General features: G+C 36.2%; 1 protein-coding gene across 2 annotated transcripts in view; it reads right to left on the bottom strand.

Moving 5' to 3' along the window:
* The window catches only part of BMPR1A (bone morphogenetic protein receptor type 1A), an 86,405-nt gene that overhangs the window by 6,735 nt on the left and 59,899 nt on the right, over positions 1-19,771 (bottom strand). For both annotated transcript variants that reach the window (XM_054206936.1, XM_054206937.1), the window contains exons 4-12: positions 9,905-10,067; positions 7,866-7,968; positions 6,246-6,345; positions 5,071-5,170; positions 4,068-4,212; positions 3,129-3,321; positions 2,443-2,740; positions 1,657-1,832; positions 752-882 (exon numbers count right to left, since the gene is read on the bottom strand). In XM_054206936.1, coding sequence (XP_054062911.1) covers positions 752-882; positions 1,657-1,832; positions 2,443-2,740; positions 3,129-3,321; positions 4,068-4,212; positions 5,071-5,170; positions 6,246-6,345; positions 7,866-7,968; positions 9,905-10,067 — 1,409 coding nt within the window. The remainder of the gene's footprint in view (positions 1-751; positions 883-1,656; positions 1,833-2,442; positions 2,741-3,128; positions 3,322-4,067; positions 4,213-5,070; positions 5,171-6,245; positions 6,346-7,865; positions 7,969-9,904; positions 10,068-19,771) is intronic.

Genomic DNA, 19,771 nt, shown 5'->3' with positions numbered 1-19,771 from the left:
CCAGAACTTATCATTACAACTCAAGAACAGCAGTACAAAACCGGTAGCAATAAGTAGGAAAATGTCCATATATATGTCAGAAAAACTGTGGAGAACTTTTCCCGCAGAAAACGAAGATACGACAAAAGTTCTTTCAGCAGTCAAAAAATAATATGGAAAAAATTGGGAAATCCGAAAAGAAATCAAGAATTTGGGGAAAAAAGGATATGGCATATCTAGCTTGCTATGTGAAATAGTTACATCTTAGTTACTGTATTCAAGCATGCTTAATTTTAATATTTTAGTTACAGCATAGTTGCCCTGGAATGTACAGTAAAAAAGAAAAAAAGAGGAAATCTACAAACACAAAGAAATTGTTTCGTATTCCATGAAACACCTTAAGTGACAAGCCAATATGCTATATACATTAAGACTAATAAAACCCATTAAAAACTCATTTAAGTTTTAGCTCCAATCAAAACTCTGAAAAATATTCTGCTGACTAAAAAGAAGATCCCAGAGCAGTATTCATACACTTCAATGCTGCATAAAGATATAATCCCCTTAGATTACTGAAAAGATACATTAAAAAAAGACAGTATTTTGAGTTGACTTCAAACATATCTTTCTCCTGTTGTTGCTGTGAGGTTTTCAAAATATCAGAATGGCTGAACGTAGTCCCTATTTAACAATGTTTTAGTATTTATTAAACTAAAATACCCTTCCATACTAGTGAACAAACTGAACTAATTTTTCCTTTGAGCATACTCACTTCATCACTATTCCATCTATTCGATACTACTGGGCGGAGGCGTTTGACACACACCACTTCTCTCATGTCCTCATAGGATGGATCATTTGGCACCATGTCATAATATGGCAACTGATACTCTTCAACAATACCTGGAGATAATTGTGAAAGATCACGAACCATTACAAAAAAATAAAAAAAAAAAATAATCTATATATCTACTCTGAGATTTCCTTAGCCAGGAGCAAAAGTTAACTCAGTTTTGCGTCAAGGCAAACCCAGCACAGTGTTGTATGTGATGAAAATCTGAAAATTTCACTATAACAATCAGACATTTCCCAGAAAAACTCCAATATTATGAATATTAAGTTTAATAGCTACAAGAATTCCTTGCAGCCCCTTTGACTTTGATACTCAATGTAGAGTTTGACATCTTCTAATCTACCACATGCTACAAAGAAACAGAGGGAAAGTGTAAGATGGAAGAAGAAGAGAATACAAGTAAAGATCTATAAGGTCACAAAAGAAGAGTGAAAGAAAAGGAAGGACAAATCACAAAAATACGTGTAAGGAGAAAACCGAATTACATCAGAAAGGCAAGAAAGTATAACAGAAGAATAATACCTTATCAATTACATTTTAAAAGTTTTATTAATAATAGAGAGTGAAATATATCTGCATCCCACTATTTCTCCTAGACCAGTCACTCTGCTGTTTCAACGAGGAAAAAAAGCTTGAAATGCTTAAGTGTAACAATCAAAAAGTTCAGTGATTTTTCAAGCTGTGGTCTGGACAGACTGTTACTACTGCATTTAAAGAATGCAAGCCTGTTGATATAGCAGGCTTGTTATATTATTTCCTGGAGAAGTATTGTTAAAGTGAGACAAGGGCCTGGAAGATTTTATACAGAATATTTAAAAGTTTACCTCCTGTGACGCAGCGCCGAGCCATTTCCCAAATGATCAGCCCAAAACTGTAGATGTCAGCCATGATGTATGGCTGGAAATGGTTTTTATTCAGGCTTTCATCTAGGACCTCTGGAGCCATGTAACGTTTTGTTCCCACTCTAGTATTCAAGGGAACATCAACTTCGTTTGTGTCACTATATGAAAATATCAAGAAGTTAGTGAATTTCGGACTATTACAAGACACGGTATGAAATCCTGTATGATGCAACCATTACACTGCAAAGGTCCCTTTTACAAATCAAATTCTTTATTTTCTTTCCCTCTCAATACTACACTTAGGCTTATGTTTTCTTTCAGGCTCTATTGCAGCAAAAGACAATTCTCTGGTTCCATTGAACCTAAAAAAGTATTCTATAATACTATTGTAGCATTACTTTTTCAATTAAGTTTCAACTCCCTTTACACTGTTCAGATTTTCTATGAGTTAATCTATAATGAAACTACATTATAGTAATTATTATGAAAGGCCAGTTTTGAGTGACAAATGATTAGCCTCCTCTTCCTTTCCTTTACAAAGCTACTTTTATTTTCCACAAGAGTCATTTCATTGTTCTCTTAACTTATTTTCATCTTGATGCTTACCAGCATTCAAAGGAACAGCAGCATTTTACTCTCAAAACTGAAAAAAACTGAAAGCATGCAATCAAATTACTCCGTCTTCCTTACAAATTTGACATCTGGCGCATTAAAAAAACCCAAACAAAACACAAAAGTTTTCCCATTACAGAGGGTTTGTTCATCTACCTGTTAAACTTGACTGCAAGACCCAAGTCAGCAATGCAGCAGGTTCCATTTTTCTTTATCAAGATGTTTTTACTCTTCAGGTCCCTGTGTGCAATAGCAGGCTTGCCTTGTGTCCCATAAATTTCTGTGTGTAGATGGCACAGGCCACATGCAGCAGAATACGCCAGTTTGAGGAGAGCCCTGTTGTCTAGCGTGGTGCATTTCAGAAAATCATACAATGATCCATTTTCATGGTAATCTGTAATCAAGTAAAGCTGTGTCCAGGAGCCAGTGCCTTTAATATCTGCAGCTATGAAGCCTATGAAATATAAAAACAAAGTTACAATTTATTTGTACACAATTTTTTTATACAACAGATTTAGTAAGAGCTCCTAAAGCTATATTGTCTTGGAGTGTATCATAAGATACCTGTTACCTTTATGAAAACTAATAATGTAAAGCTCAGATTTCAACTACGCATGAAGTTACCATTCCAGTCTTCCAGCAAAAAGATTGCAGGCACATTTGCAACCAAGAGCAGCAAGATTCTACCCTTTTAATAATATTTTATTAGCATACATTACAGGACACCCATCTGATCATTCCACAGAAGCCACCACATACCCCTCAAGCCACCCACTAAGAACTCCTCCTCCTTCATCTTCACACAAGCCCTCCAGTAGCCAAACAACGTGCTGCTTCCTTACCAAGGATGTTTTCGTGACGCATTAAAACAGTTTGGTAAATCTCTGTTTCTCGGAACCAACTGGCTTCTTCCGTGGTGAAAAACACTTTCACTGCAACTTTTTCACCCCTCCATTTACCCATCCACACTTCACCATATCGTCCTTTTCCAACTTGCCTCACCATCTGAATTTGTTTGGCAATAGTGCGCTGAACCTAGGGAAGGAAAAAAAAAAAAAAGAAAGAAAAAAAAAATGAGGGGAAGGTGGAAGAGGGAAACCCAACGATTAACCAAAAGCACCTGGACAAGCTAGCTCTCAAGCTTGGATTGCTTTGAATTTTGATCCCATTGTAAAATTTGTCTATATTATTTTTCCGTTATTCCCATTTCAAACTCATTATAGCTGCCTCCAAGGAAGAGTTGTATAACAAACCCCTAAAGATTAAATCAGCTCAACTTCTTATTTAATTCAGATGCATTCTCCTGCATTCTAGTTGTTTCTATTTTATAAAGAATTACAGTCATCTGTCTCACTGGCTAATTTTTATGCAAGTATTATATAGGAAGGTGAATAAAAAATTATGATTCGGCAAATAAAAAACAAATCTATTTTATCAGACAGCAAATACTAAGAAAAGAAATACCTTGGAGTTTGCTGAATTTGATACTCAATTCATTGCATTTTTATCTTTATGTCCGTAAGCTCTGATTTTTCTTTAAATTTTGCTGATGCCAACAGATTTTCCAAAATATAATCTAATTTTGCACTTCATTTTATTTACATGTAAGAACGGCTTTTGTACATGTTTAGCTTGTACTGTGCCTTTCACAGTAATTTTATATAAAATAATGAACATACTGTATGGATAAACTGCTTTGTTCTACGCTATAGGTACAAACCAAACTTTGTATTTGATGGAGAGAAGTTCAGTGAAGAAAAAAACATTAGTTTCTGATTTACCAACAACGGTAGTCCTGATCCACTCCCAGAACTCTGTGACTGGTCAATAAGGTCTTTTAATGACTCCCCAGCTGGAATAAATGCTTCATCTTGTTCCAGGTCACGATTATAACAGTGTCTCTTTGCCATTGACTTACAGTAATGCCTGCAAAAAATAACAGGAGAAGTGAAGCTCAACTCCAAAACACTCTTCAATATATGTTGTAAATTGAGCTAGGCAATTTTTTTTTTTTTACTGTACCTTTTTTTTCAGAAATGTAACTTACATAGTTTTTTAGTATTAAGAAGTTGTTGTAACGCATGTAGAGGCACATCAGTTTATTATGAGTCAGGCAGAAACCCAGCATTTTTAATACACAGCTCACCACCAGCGTTACTAGCATAACATCGCTGGTTTTGGTTTAAACTAACAAACTGAACCTTGGACCACGGCAGATGAGGCTGGCACATGCACGTTTCTACCGAAATTGTTAGAACAACAATCATCTCTCCAGCACAGGACTGGAGCTGACAGCAGCAGGCATCATCTCTTAAACTGCACCTGCATGAATTGCCATAGCTCAGCTGTTTTGAAACACAGCAGAAAAAGGAAAAGTTATACGTCACTTTAGGTTTGCAAAAGCACTTCACAAAGGTAAATCTCAGAAATAGAGGGAATTTAACAATCAAAAGTGACTGAAGATCCAAAAACATAAAAAGCATTAAGATAATCCCATTTACTGGATGCTATAGCACCAAAGTTATATGTAACTTAGAAAACTGTAAACACTTTGTAGCCAGAGGAAAGGATCAAATTCACTTAAAGTCTATGCTGCAGAGATTTCACGTTACCTAGCAATGCAAACTGCTATCCACAGAAATGTGAAATTAAGTTACAACAGTTTCACTTCCGGTATATTTCTGTCAGAAATACATATGATTAACTGAGTACATTTACAAAATAACTGTTCACACTCTTTGGGGAAATTAAAAACATTGCCAATTAAAAAAGCGCTTTCCTTACTTGTAACAAAAGCAGCTAAATAAGATGATCATGACAATTATGCAGACTGCCATAGAAATCAGCACTGCCATCCAACGAATGCTGCCATCAAAAAGTCCATCTATTTAAAAAGAAAAAAAAAGTTAATTTTCCAAAGTCTATTAATTAAACAACTGAAACACGGGAGGTTTTGTCTAAACATCAGGAAATACTTCTTTACTGCGAGGGTGATCAAGCACCAAAACATGCTGCCTAAGGAGGCCATGGCATCTCCCTCCTTGAAGATATTCCAAAGCTCTCCAGAGATGGTCCTGTGTAACTGACTCTAGGTTGTCCTGCTTGAGCAGGGGGGCTGGACCAGATGATCTCCAGAGGTTCTGTCCAACCCTCAACCAGTCTGTGATTCTGCGACAGGATGTCTTGCAAAACGTCAGAAAGGAGCATGACAGCTGGTGCATGTAACATATCAGTTCATATGAAGTTACACAAAATTTATGGTATTTTAGTATCAAAGTAAGTATTTACATCAGGAAAGTAGAGATAATGTCATTTGTGCCATGACAAAAAAAAAAAAAGGATTTAACTTGAGATTTTGGAGTTGTTGGGTTTGGTTGACTCTTGTTAGTTCTTAGAAATAGTAATGAAGGATTTACAGCAGTAAGATTCTGAGAAGGTATTAACCAACACTTAAACCAGTACAACTTGCCTAGTAATGAATGAGTAAGTGCATGAAAATATAAACTCTTTTCACTGGAAGCAACAGAAAGAAGAGAATGAACTTAGAGTAGATAATAGTTAATAATGTCAGAATACTTTTTTAAGATACATTCATCATGGCAAAGGCACAGCAGAGCTCAAGAAAATAATTTTAATACGAGAGCAGGTTGTGGAAACAGAATAAGAACAGATCAAAAGATCACATGCAAATCAAGATATGAGCAAACTGAGTATGAAAATAAAAATACCATGAGAGACTGATGGAGGAAAAGATTAACTTGGAAGTGGCAGCAAAGGAACACTGGAAACAGAGTATGACGTGTAGTACAGAGCTTCATATCAAAATTACTTAGTAAGGAAAAACCAGATCTCTGCAATACTACAGTTACGTTTTCTCCTTATTTTTATCTGTTCATCAGGATGAACAGAATCCAAGTAGCATTTATTAGTAGCAGTGTGAACATCTAGGAGCTGTTTACCTGTACTATCAAGTGGTGGTAATGTTGGTTGTAAATCCTGATTGCAGAAATCAGTCCGACAGCACTCAATCGTTCGTCGCAATTGTGCTTTAGGCGAGTCCTGTTGAAGGAGAATTGAGTAAACATTCAGATTTTGAAATGATCACCTAGGATGGGGACAGATGATGCTACTGATACAAAACAGCACAGACAAAAGTTTAAGCTATTTTATTAAAAAAAAGCCAAAACAATTCAACCTTACTATTTAATGTAAGAGACAACTTCACAGTGGCAGACAAGCATCCCCTAATGCGTATGTTCTATGTTCACATTTTTTTATTTTTCATGGAACTTTTTTTTACGTGGTGCGCAGAAAGAGATGGTTCCTACTTAAGTTGCTATTTCATGCACTGCAACATTTTTAAGCTTGGTCAAAAGCAGCCAGTCATATGTTAAATAAATACTGCTCGTGAGACAAAAAAAACCCAAATCCCTTTAGAAGCTTTTCCCTTGCACTCATCATAGCAGCACTGTTTGCTTCAAAAACATCTTCAATACAACATATAAAAGATGGAAGGGCATGAAAATTAATCTGAAGGTAAGACACTAATATAAATACAAGAACAATTTCAGGAGGTCACCATGACAGCTCAAGTCTGATTTGCAGTAACCTTAAACACTCACAGTTATAACTGAAGTCAACAGTGCTTCCCCAAACCAGTGCTACTGACATGTACATTATATAGAAACTGAAGTCCTAGAGATTTTAAAATTGAGTATACAAACCAGTGACAGCATATTGGAAAGGGGAGGGGGGGAAGCAGCAACCTGGCTGGTGATTATCTCTGAAAGCTTTGTTTAATGTAAGCAATGTGACAAAAGAAAAAGCAAAATCCAGTTTCCAAGGCAATATTCATTTGCCCAGCTAGCGCTATATTCCTGTCTTCTAAACAAATCACTGCTTTCTTAAGTGTGTTTTCAGTTCCAACTTTGGTAATAGGTAAAGAAGTTCTAAAGACAGCAGTCTACTTAATTATACCTCTTTAAATTAAAAGCAAGTTATACTCATGCAATTAACAATACGTTTCTCTTCTAGAAAGGAAAAAAGTTATATGTCGGACAGGAAAACATGCAGATGTGATAAACCATGTACATGTTCATGAAACTTTAATGAAGCTCTTGTGTAATCTGTGAAGACACCTCTGTATGATTATGCTCATCTGTCAAATGAACCGAAGAAAACAGGAAATTCCAAATTAAAACAATCAAGAAATTCTGCATTGAAACATAAACTACGCAGATCAATTAGATTGACTATAAAGTTGTCTCTTCAACTCAGGAATCAGCTGACAGAAGTGTAAGGTTGATGTCCTCCGCTCATTTTGTCAGTGGCTTACAGATACTTGCAGAGAACTCCAACAACCTAAGATTCTATACCAATCTTTGTTCAAACACCATTAAGTGTCCCTTCTGTCACTAATCGCCCATGATTGTTCAAGTCCCATTCTCCTCAGTGGTAAGTGGCAACATGCAAAATTCTATGATTGCAGTTGTAAACTACAGAGATTTAAACTGCTTATATGGTTTCCCTACATAATCTCCACAGAGATCTAAATTTGTAATGATATCTCATTTTTTTACCTTGCACTGGAAGTCTGAACCTTCATACTTCATGCAGCCAGAAGCAAGCGTGGGTTCTCCATGTTCGTCTTCCTCAATGATAGCAAAGCAATGCCCATTAGTTCTGGAATAAACATATCAATTGTGCTTTACCAGGATGTTTGTTTAATATGCTGCATTAGTTGACCACAAACCCATTAAGAATACTAGAATGACAATATCTAGTTAAATTCCTCTTTAACATAGTGGTTACCATACAGTTTGAGAACAAAAGACCCACACAGTATTTTCAAACAGAACACTGTAGGGATGTTTTCTCCCGAATATTCTGTCGTCTGCTTCCTCATCCCCCTTCAGGACTGCTCGTATCCAACCACACATACACAGTTATTCAGAAACAACTGAGGGGGTGGAAGATCCAAGATCTGACTAAAAAAAAAAGACTACAAGATCTGACTAAACTGACTACAATTTTATAGCTTAAAAAAATATTAAAAGTCACTTGTGTCTGTTCTTGAAACTGCAATGATAAACTCTCAAAGAGAAGTCCCAGTATGTGAAAGGTGGCTATTTCAAGGTCAAAAACTCAGCTACACTTTTCCCGCATAAACTCTCTCAAATATTCAGCCTTTAGGGCAAAACAATCAAACAAACCCGCAAACCCACTTTCTGAAGCTGACAACAACAAATAGATTACATTATTTAAAAAAAAAAAAAAAAAAAAGGCACTTCAATTACCCACTATCTCTTTATACAAATGCTTTGGTTTCTATCCTACATGAAATTGTCAACAATATTTGTAAGGAATCCCAAATTAATTCACAATGGTAGGTCTGTGCTTTCACTACCTGAAAAAGTAAGATTTTATTAAGTAAATCAAAGTTCATTCATTCCCTCCATACAGATATTAAAAAAAAACAAATCCAGAATATTTTTCTTTGCCTTTTTTTTTTTATTTAAATGAAGCTAATGAAATGCAGATTTGGGAAGCATAATGCCCTAAAATACCCTGCCCATCAACGCTGCATAAGTGTTATTAACTTTCTAACAGCTTTATTATCAGAATGTCATCTATACAGCCGCTAGTTCAGAGGCAAAAAATTAGTAAGGCTAATACTGACTACAGACACTAGAGGGCGATAAAAAGCAAAAAATAACTACCAAAGGAACTGAAAGACAAAATACTGGATCCCAATTGAACATTTTCTAGGTGCAAAGCTATGTTTGCAAAATACTACTTGTGTTTACATTTTAAAACTATACTAGTGTTTATTCCACCTTCTTAGGTTCCACAAAAACTGCTTTATCTGTCAAGTGACAGCTTTAGAGAGGCTTAATATTACGTGTTGAAGTGAAGACTAAAATTACAGTAGCAAATAATATGTTTTTTATTATGTATCTTTATATTAATTCTTAAGGAAGAAAATAGAACGGCCTTAAAAATGGAACTGCAAATGAAGCAAAAAGAAGAAAAACAGGGACATTTCACAACACGAAAAAGTCATCTTAAGCAAACACATTATCAGTGCGCAAGTCTGTTAGAATTCTTGAGCCTATCAAAGTTACAACAACCCTCCTGCCCTTACATGTTCAGAGGCTTGTCTTTTTTTTCCCTGCCTTTCTCTCATACTCTACAACTAATGAACACGTAACAACAATTCTCAGTAAATGGCCATGTTGGTAACATTACCTTTTGACTACTAGGTGAAAAAACATTAGACTAAGCAAGCAGGTAGTCATATCAGAAGGTTTAGATTTGGGTCATTTAATACTCACCCAGTTATAAAATGCTACAGTTTACTTAAAACCTCATTCCTTCAAAGCAGTTGCTGGGCAAAACAACAGCAAACGGTTCTAAGGTACGGTGAAAACAGTATTGTTTACATCCAGATGACCCTGGGGTTTAGTGCTCAGCTCTCCACAGAACCAGTGACTTTCTAATAAATCATGGTCAAATCACCTGGCAGAACCTCAGCTAGCACTCTACAGATAGTTTGCTCTCTCAGGAACAAAAATGAGCCCCTTCAAAGAGCCTCTTCTATCCTGTACGCAATACTTACATGCATGTGTTATTAATAGCATCATCTGGACAATGTCCTGAGCAGTAGCACTTAAGAAAAGGTAAGGTGTCCTCTGGAGCAAGTGTTACTCCATTTGCTTGTTTCTTTTGGTCAGGATTTGCCTTCATTCCTGTGCCATGAAGCATGCTGGGTAGATTTTGACCTGGACATTTAAAAAAAATAAAAATAAAATTGCATCTCTGATAACTGTGTTCAAGAGCTTCACAGGCAAAACACAACAATAGAATAATTGTATTAACAAATAATTGAATCATACAAGATGTAAGAACGCCCTCTCCCAAGATTATGGCAGAAATTTGAGCTAATAATTTTATTCTAGAAATACCTGCCTCAAATATTTTGTATCTCAAGAGCAGATCTTCCAACCATAATCAATGTAAACAGAAAGAGGATATTTTCCCTTTCTGAGGTGGGGCTGAAAATAGTGATGTAACTGGTAAGAATTTTCTGAAGAAAGGCTTTCTCATTCATGTGTTTAGGAAACCAAAATGCTGACCACTTGATAACCACAACAGTATAATTTTATGCATGACTGAACATACTTAATATGCAATTTTCTCATTTTCTGAACTGAAGTAATTTTTTATGGATTCACAGTCTCATAGAAGAGCAGTAATAACTCCAACATCTCTTGGGTTTTTTGATCTCTGTATGCATTAGCAGTTCAAAACAGAACTAAAGTAAATCTTGTTTGCAAATTAAATTTCAGTAAATGACATGAACATCCACACAAACGAGCTTTCAGGGAATAAAAATAGGGCTAAATTACATTCCAAGTAGCCCTCAATTTCTTAACAGGAGGAGAGCTGAGCATCATTTGTTCTAGTTCTATTAAAGTGCTTTTGTGAATGTAGGCATTCAGAAGAAAAATTCCATTTGTTTTCTTCTTAGCAAAGAGCATCCAGAAAAAAAAAATTAGGAACATTATCTGCCTCATTTGAAATATGCTTTGTGACCACTGTATGAGGTGAGAACATCTTCATCCATCTCCTCCAGCTTTATCATGCATAATTTTCCCAACAGAAAATACCTTTCCATCATCTAACAGTATTCTTGATTCTAAATCCTCAAAGTGTGAATCAAAGAAAGCTATAAGAATTGTGAACAGAGTGTCACCTGCATCGTCACAATTTACAGCAGGTCTCTGCGGGAGGCTCAGTGTGCAAGACACCTGAACAGCCAGTTAGGACTGATAGCAACTTTTACAAATTCAGTTACAGTTAAAGAAGTGGAGGTATCTCAGTAGCACTCAAAAAGATTTTAGTCACTACAAAAACATTGATTTATCTAAGAATTGGAAAAAAAAAAAAAAATTGACCAGGAAACTCAAGTCTCTTTTAACAGATCTTTGCGGCTTCCTATCAAACCCACTGAACACTAGCTGTGAAGTAATGAGAACATTGCTTGAACGTGCTTGAAAGATGTGCAGAAAAAATTAATCAAGACCCTGTGCAGATACCACCCTCTGTATCACTCCATTGTAACATCCACTATATCATTCAGCCAAATGTGTGACTAAGTATTTGTGAAATTTGATCTTATCATTCTGAAAAAAGGTTTCCCTATCCAATTAATACAGTACACCCAGTGCATTGTCCCGATTCAGCCATTTCCCTGAAAGTAAGGACACTGTGCCTTTTTCAGACACAATTAAGAGTATATCCTAAGAAATACAGCACCATTTACCTAAACCCTCAAATCACTTAGCCATGTCTTATTTGAAATGTAGTTTTCAACAGTGGTACTTCAGTAACACCCGAGTTAACAGTGTACGTACTGGGAACATTTAACAAGAAGGTCCAGTGCTAGTAACACAGAGTTTACGTGTGCAATAGGTATTTCCAATTTAACCAAAAGGAGTTTTGCACATATAAAATAGCAGCACCTCCCATCTGTCCCCTCTCTCTTTCTACCATTTTCTTCCCAGCAAAAACTGAAAGCTCATTTTAATACTGTGCTACAGATGCTACGCAACAGTCTGTATTCACATTTAAGAGACCCTTACCTGCTCAGAGAACAGGTAATTCTACTTAATATTGAAATGCCACTGCATATGTACAAATACTGTCTTTCCTTCTAATATTGTTGAACTACTAAGGTATCTTTCCTAATTAATGTTATGAAATACCCTTTATCTTCAGGGATATTCCACATATTAAAAGTCTGAATACTTTATGATCTATCTCTCAGTCACTCATCCATCTTCCTACCCTAAGCACCGAATGCAGCATTTTTTCAATTTGTTAGAAGAGAAATCAAGGAGCACTTAAAGCAAGGCTTCTCCCAACTCAGAAGAAAAGGAAGAAAATTTCTATGCAGGTCTGTGATCTTTTAAAACAGTATTATTCTTTGTAAACTAACACTGATGCATGACTATGGGTATACCAACCTTTTATACTGAGATGAAATACATTTTTTCCTCTTAATTTATTATGATGGATTGTATAACAAGATTTATGAAGAATACATACCAAATAAAACCCAAAACAGCTAACTGTATTTTCAAAGAACCAGCATCTTTGCCTTTTGTACAGTTTATATAGGGAAAGATTTTTACTTAATGCAAAAACAGACTACAATTTCATTATCTTTGTAATGTGAAAGAGAAACAATACTCCATGGTAGCCCACTTTCATCTTACAGGTAACTGCACAAAGAATGGGGGGTCATAAAGAAAAGAAAAAAAAAAAAAAAAGAACAACAAAAAAATCACTTCCCTCTTGCATTTTTACTTTCTATGACCATAAAGAGAACTCTTATTAAACAAGAGTTTAATTAGGTATCCAGGGGAGGAAGAAAAAAGTAAAATACTGAGTCTGAGATCACTTCAGAAGAAAGTTTTTAATAGCCCCCCATCTAGATATTTTACTGCAGTACTACAATTCATCCTCAGCGTTTCAAGAGAGATTAGTGTTTATCTTAAAGATGCTAGGTATGGGGAAGGGAGTTGAATGTGGAAAATGAACTGGCTTCCATTCACCTGAGCTATTAAGAGGGCAGATCAAGATCTGAATGGGGTCACAGGATGTTTCATTGCTGTTTTTCCTGGTTAATAGATACTGGGTAAACCAACAAGAATGGATGAAGGATATGCCTAAATGACATCTTGCTTCAGGAACCACCCGACCTTCTTGCACCAGTGCTCTCATTATCCCCCAGCCTCTGAGCTCCACCTCTCAAACATTCACAATGCTTTATCTTCCTTCTGGGAGCTGGACAGAGAAAGGGAGGATCACGTTTGAGGGATCTTGTGACACTACACTACTTGATGATGTAATTAACGGCTTCTTTTCCATGACACATGCAGTTGTCAGCTCTGTGGTGCAGCCAAGAAACACACATACACCAATCCTACATAACCTTCAAAGGTGTAAATGCTGTGCATTAATACAGCTTCAAAAGAAAAATGTTTGCACTGAAATATAGTACCCAGGGATTTCAGGCACAGCAAAGCTCCTTTCGCCATTATTTCCTACCCTCTATCTCTAAACTGCACCAGGCTGGTGGGGCAAAATAATATACACTAGCAGCAAATAAACTGACATGCTGGAGGTCTTGTTCAAGATCCTGGACCAGTTTCAGCCTGTTTGTCTAACCTTTACCATACAAACTGCTCTATAATGTGTATTTTACAACATTTCCAAAAAAACACCAACTTACAACATTTAATGAAATATCAAGAGTGAGTGTGAGCTGCAACATTCCCCTCACGTAACCACCGAATAAGACAATAAAGAGAAATAAGCTGATGGAACTTCAAGTTCCCCGTTTGTCATTTACTCTGCCCCATTGCAACATAGTCTCATACATACTGCATTAATTTTAGATTTCTAGAAGTGTGAACAATTGCTACAGATAAGAAGGCATTAAAATGTCTTTCTGTTTAAAAATAAACCATTTTTTTAAAATAAAAAAGATCAAATCCTGCCAACGTATCACATCCAGACCATGATCACAAATATAAATTATTCAAAGAACTACTTCTTCCAATCATAGAAAATAAGTTAAGACTATAAAATGTATTTTAAAGCAGTACAGTACCCACTATGTTACAAAAGTAAGTCTACTTGACTGCATGGCTTCAAATACTAATATGAATAATTTTTAAATGGTACTGCGCGTGACAGTGAAGTGCTATTAACCACTAAAAACTGAGCTAACTTGGTTGCAACTCAATGCCAGGATACATATGTAATTTCATTAAGTCTTCTGATCTAAGAAAATATTTGTACAACCCATACAAAAACCCAGCTCTATTAAGAAATGCAGAGACAGAGAACAGTTAAGTGAAAGAAGACAAATACAAAAGTCAAATTATGCCTATGGTTTCTTACTTAACTGTGTCCCCTCTACCTCCACAAGTAACGCTGCAATGCTAGAACTAGTAGCCTACAGCATTCAAGTTGTTCAATACCTTTCTGAATTCATAATGGTATAATTAATATAGATGTTCCACATAAAAACGTTTTTATTCCAGCCTAAATTATCCTTAAAAGGGATTTATCCTAGCAGAATTACAGTACTCTCCGCGTTTCTTTGTAGCTATTCTGATCCAAGCCTGTAAAACCCAATAAACCCAATATTTTTAATAAAGAGAATGTTTGTCAGAAGACCACCTTCATCTGCCTTCCTGCTGATGCTAAAGCTGTTTGCTGGGGCCAGCTTACACTGAGAGCTTGACCATGCTGGGCTCTTTTCGTAAAAGATAAAAATTGTACCAAAGATCTTTATGTTAGACAGGCCATCCGTATGAAAAACACATAACCTTGAAATTTTTATGTGGTAGTTTTAAAGTACTTTTGCTTGATAGCAGATACTCCAGAATCATCCACTCCAACAAGGACATTTCACCTTTCTACCTATCACAAGCTTTCCTAATGATTTAATGTGTACTGCTAAGTGAATTAAATCTCAGTATAACTGATAACAGCTTGAGTAAAGTATTAGTACTTTTTCTTAAAACACAAAACAATTTTAAAGAAGTCAGAAAAAGCAGTTTCATGAGTGCAAAGAAAATATCTTAAGTGCTTCTGTGAGCTTCGTGTCTGGCATTTTAACCATAATTCTCCCCAGAGTGCATTTTTATATATCAAGCCTGTGATCTCTGAGGACTAGGCATGTTAGACGTAGCTCCATCTAGCAGAACTGGTTCCTAAAAATCACAGCATGTTCCCAGACTACTTGTTTAAAATCTCTCTCTACCACCCTCCAGCTCTCCCAGGAGCTACACCAGTGCTCAACACAGAAGGTCCCTGCCTTCCCAACCAGCCTCTGCTCCCACTTCCCTTTCCCAAAAAAGTCACTTCTGAAGACGACTACTCTCTGTTCATATGTATTCAATACAAAAGCCAGAGACAAGAAAATTTTGCGTGTATTTTACTTTAAAAAGTACACTGCATTCTAATTTAAATTAAATGGATTTTTAAAGAATAAAGTTACTTAAAACTAAATTTGACATTATAATAAAGAAATACATAACCTTTTAATAATCCATTAAAATAACTTTAATCAAATATTTAACAACACATGTTTGCTGCCAATATTTTAAAGACATTTAAAGACAGATGCAGCCATTGGGGAAATCACTGGTAAGCAGAACTACATTGTCCTCAAGCAATAGATCAGCTTCCAACAACTCTAAGTTCCTTTTGCAGATTTTAGAATATTTTCTTTATTTCAGATTTCTTTATATGTTTAAATTCAGTAATTATTTCACCTGAAATTCAGAAAGTGTATAAAGGTAAAAAAAAAAGTAATATCCTTTTCTGTAAGAAATCTTTGAATAAAAGCAAGTATGACAGTGAAATGTCTACAGATTTTTGTCAGTTCACTAACAAAGACAACTTTAATGTCTGTTTTAATATCGAATATTAACACTAATTATTTTAAAACTTAACTTTTAATGAACCTTTCTTCATACATATTGAATACTATTAACACATTTTTAGTCATCTAATTTACAAGGATTAGAATACTGGTCTTCTGTGGTGTCTCTGAAGAACACATAAAGGTGGGATGAACCACGTATCTAACATTACATCATATGGGAAACTGACAGTAATGAAGCACAAAATTTAAGAGAACATGTTTAAGTATACATTTAGTTCTTTAACTACACCATTACGTACATTGATTAGTTACACTCATCGATGCATTATAAAAACAAAGAAAGAACTCTACTCGGAAGTAAGACTGGTCATCTGAACTAAACCCCTGCACTAGTGGGAAGACAAAAGCATATTTACCACAGTCCTTGATTGCGACTGAAGCTGGTAAACCCTTGCCTTAGATGAGCAAAAGTAGGTGGATGAAGATGCCGAGCAATTCACCGGTCTAAAGATATTTCAAAGGCCTTCCACAGCCAAAAAGGAAATACAAAAATGGTTTTCTTGAAAAGGGTGCTATCAAATCTAGCCATCTGCTACCCAGGTTTATTTTCAAACATTTCCCAACATAAGTGAAAAAGTCCCATAACCTAGAAAGAAGACACAATCCAAAGGGTAACCACTGTGTCCCCCTGCTCTGTAATAGCAACCTAAGAAAAAGCAGCTGTTCACCAATAATTCCATGAAATGACCTCTGTGTTCTGCTGTTCTTTAAGAATATTTTCACATTAATCAACACATGCAGCCACTTGCGTTTAAGTTGCCTATTAAGGAATCTAGTGTGTATATATACATGCATGTATACAGACACACTTGCTATTATCATTCTTTCAGGTCTTGGTAAGCCTGGAGATTCCTACTCTTTTGAAGAAGCCCCCAAAACAAGCAAGGGAGCAAACAATTACACTGGATGCCAGTCACTGAAAGCACACACGCTGGGTGCCCTCTACTTTCTCTGCTTTTCCCTCCTCTTTCTGTAAATCACACAAACTCTCTTCAACTCCTCTCATGTCTTCTCCACCTCTACTGGTTCCTTTATGATGCATTTTTGTCACATCCTGCATATATTTTCCTTGTTGAAACTATTCTTTTCACTTTCAATTTCCACTTTTCAGACTTTTCACTTTGATTTCCTCTTTCCTATAAAAATTTGAAATACTTGTTGACTATTATTCTTTCCTCCTCCCCCCAAACACAACTCCTCCATGAATCTGGGGACAAGCAGAGAGACTTGACTGTTTTTCTACTCACCACCTCTAGAAACCAAGCATATTTCATATGTTTGAAGACAAGCCCTCAGGCAACTTGCATCAAAGAACCAACAACATTTCAGCAAGCTCAACTTTCCCATGGCTTTCAGAACTCAGTCAGTATTGATTTGAAAGTTAGAAACATGCCTAAAACAAGGCAATTTCTTCTTTAGAAGCTGAAAAAAAGATTTTACAGGGTCTTTAAACCTTATTTAGCGATATTATTTGTTAGAAGGTATTTACTGAACCATTATTAATAAATGTGATCATGGCAGGAGTTAATGCAATTTAAATTTTACCCACTATAAGACCTGTATATTTGTATTATTATTTTTGTATCTAGAGAGAAAAAAATTGGTCCTTCAGTTGCTATCGCCTTTGAATAAAATGATGAATATTGACTAATGCAAAGGGGTAACCATGATTTCCATAAAAACAAAGCATGTAATTCCCAATCTCTTCAAGGAAAGAACCTGGTATCTTCTACAAGAGGCAGCAAAACCGCTTGAATACTAGTAGAACAAGCTCCACTGCAAATTGCTATGCCTGAAAGTATTTTAGAGTGGAAGAGACCTCTAGAAGTCACCTGATATCACCACCTTGTCAAAGCAGGACCAACTTCTAAGTTAGACCAGGTTGGTCAAAGTCATTCTGGTCAAGTTTTGACTCTCCCTAAGGATGGATATTGCACAATCTCTCAAGGCACCCTGTTCTAATGCTTAACCACATTCATAGCAAAAATTTCTTTCCTGATTTCTCACCAAAATTTCCTTTATTACGATATGTGCCCATTACCAACCTAATCACCATAGAGTTACCTGTAAATATTTGTAAATCTGTACTATAAACTTCAACTATATCCAAACTAGGCTATTTCTGCCTAAATAGATTGAGCTATTTCTCAACAATTAAAAACTGTATGTCCACAACAGGAAGAGGGACTGCTCTTGAGAATTTCCCTCTTCCAACTTGACTAATGTAATGAAGATGGAAGAACACTGGATTTATGTTCATTTGTTGCTTTCAACTTTGAAATCTTTGCTGCAATGGCAAAGGTTCAAACCAAGACCCATGCTCTTCTGCACTCCTGAAATACATGTGTGAACGCCTACGCACACACACAGAGTGAAATCAGCCAAACATCAGTGCTTAAAGCACATTCCTAGAAGTTAGGCGACACTATTCTGAGCCCCCGCAGGCTAAAAAAGATGAAAGCACTCAAGTAACTTGGCAATTATACAGGAACACTTGTCCAGTTTTGGAAGAAAAGTGTTTACAAATCTGTAGGCTGTACTCAATGACACAGAAGTCTTCAGTGTACGTGGTAGCCTCCTGGACTGAATACCACAGAAAAGTTGAAAGGAAGAATGGCAGTTTTAAATAGCTTTAACAAACTGCAATTCTGCAGAGATCCAGAGAGAGGACCCCTGTTCCATAAAAGCTTAGCTCTGAATGTGTGTGTGGGATGGTACTTGAAAGGGTTTAAAGACGATCCTCCTTGCACTGAGGCACTATTCATTTCATTCAGGTCTTAGTGTAGTTGGCAGCTCATCCCTGGTCAATTCCAGGTAAATATTTTCAGTGTCATTTATATTTACCACTTAATAAAGGTTTGGGTTACGTTTAAGGGTATGTCCTTTTTCTCTAAGTGCTTCTCCTTACCCAGGTTAGAAGCTCCAGCAATTCCCAAATACACACTGGCACTTCGTTACAAGAGGATAAATACCAGCACAGGGGAAGAGGCAGAATCAAGTGGCTTGATAGGGGCAGGCCATTACACACTTGATGCAAGTCTGCTCTTAAAATCAGTGTCAAGCTATGTATCAACCATAGTCTCAATAAGAGACAGTCCCGTTAAATCCTTTAATCTAGTAGTGCAGGTACTCATCACAAACAGAACGAAGATTGTCATTTAGGTACTTACAAGGCGTTCTTCTCTCCCCATTTTAATGGGTTCATTGAATTGTTATTCTTGAAAGTAAATAGCTCAAAGAATATCTTAAAATAAAATCAAGCACTAAGCAGTAATTGATATAAGCATGAAAAAAGAATATGAAACTTTTTATATTCAAGTATTAAAATGGCAGTACCAAATTAGTCTTGTCTATTTCCCACAGACCGAAAGCTCTGTATACTCAAACATGTGATAGAAGCACAGCTGGGAGAACAAAAAATCTTACACAGAGACCAACCACGGATGTACACACTTGATGGACATGAAGAGCACTACTGTTCACATCCCAAATGTGAGAATATGATATCACTAACAGCTCAGATACCATTCTGCTATGCTGACACTTCTCCGAACTACAAGCAATTACAGAACCAGATCTGCCAGGGTCAGGTGCCAATAAGGAGTAAGGAATGGATTTTCCCACAAACTAGTTACAATCTTTATACTTAAGCTTCAATTTCTGACAGAGCTTGAGAAAGGCACATTGGTCAGTTCCCACTACTTTTCTTTTTAATTCAACCCGATTTGACAGAGGAGTTGGTCCTAGTGATTAGTGATAACCGGATTTCCAGAAGTTTTTAATAACTGGTGGCTAGAAAGACAACAGATGTACAAAACAAGTATTTTTGCTAACTGGAAACGAGGCTATTGTGAACACCACAAACAAGTATCTTCACTAACTGAAAACCAGCCTATTGTGAACATCACATAGCCTCACGTCGGCCCATCGAGTAGGCATAACAAGTTTATTTAGATT

The sequence above is a fragment of the Rissa tridactyla genome, chromosome 6 (genome assembly GCF_028500815.1).
Source record: "Rissa tridactyla isolate bRisTri1 chromosome 6, bRisTri1.patW.cur.20221130, whole genome shotgun sequence".
Taxonomy (NCBI): Eukaryota; Metazoa; Chordata; class Aves; order Charadriiformes; family Laridae; genus Rissa; species Rissa tridactyla.
The sequence above is the reverse complement of the archived record's forward strand: the minus strand, read 5'-3'. Positions and strand labels throughout refer to the sequence as shown.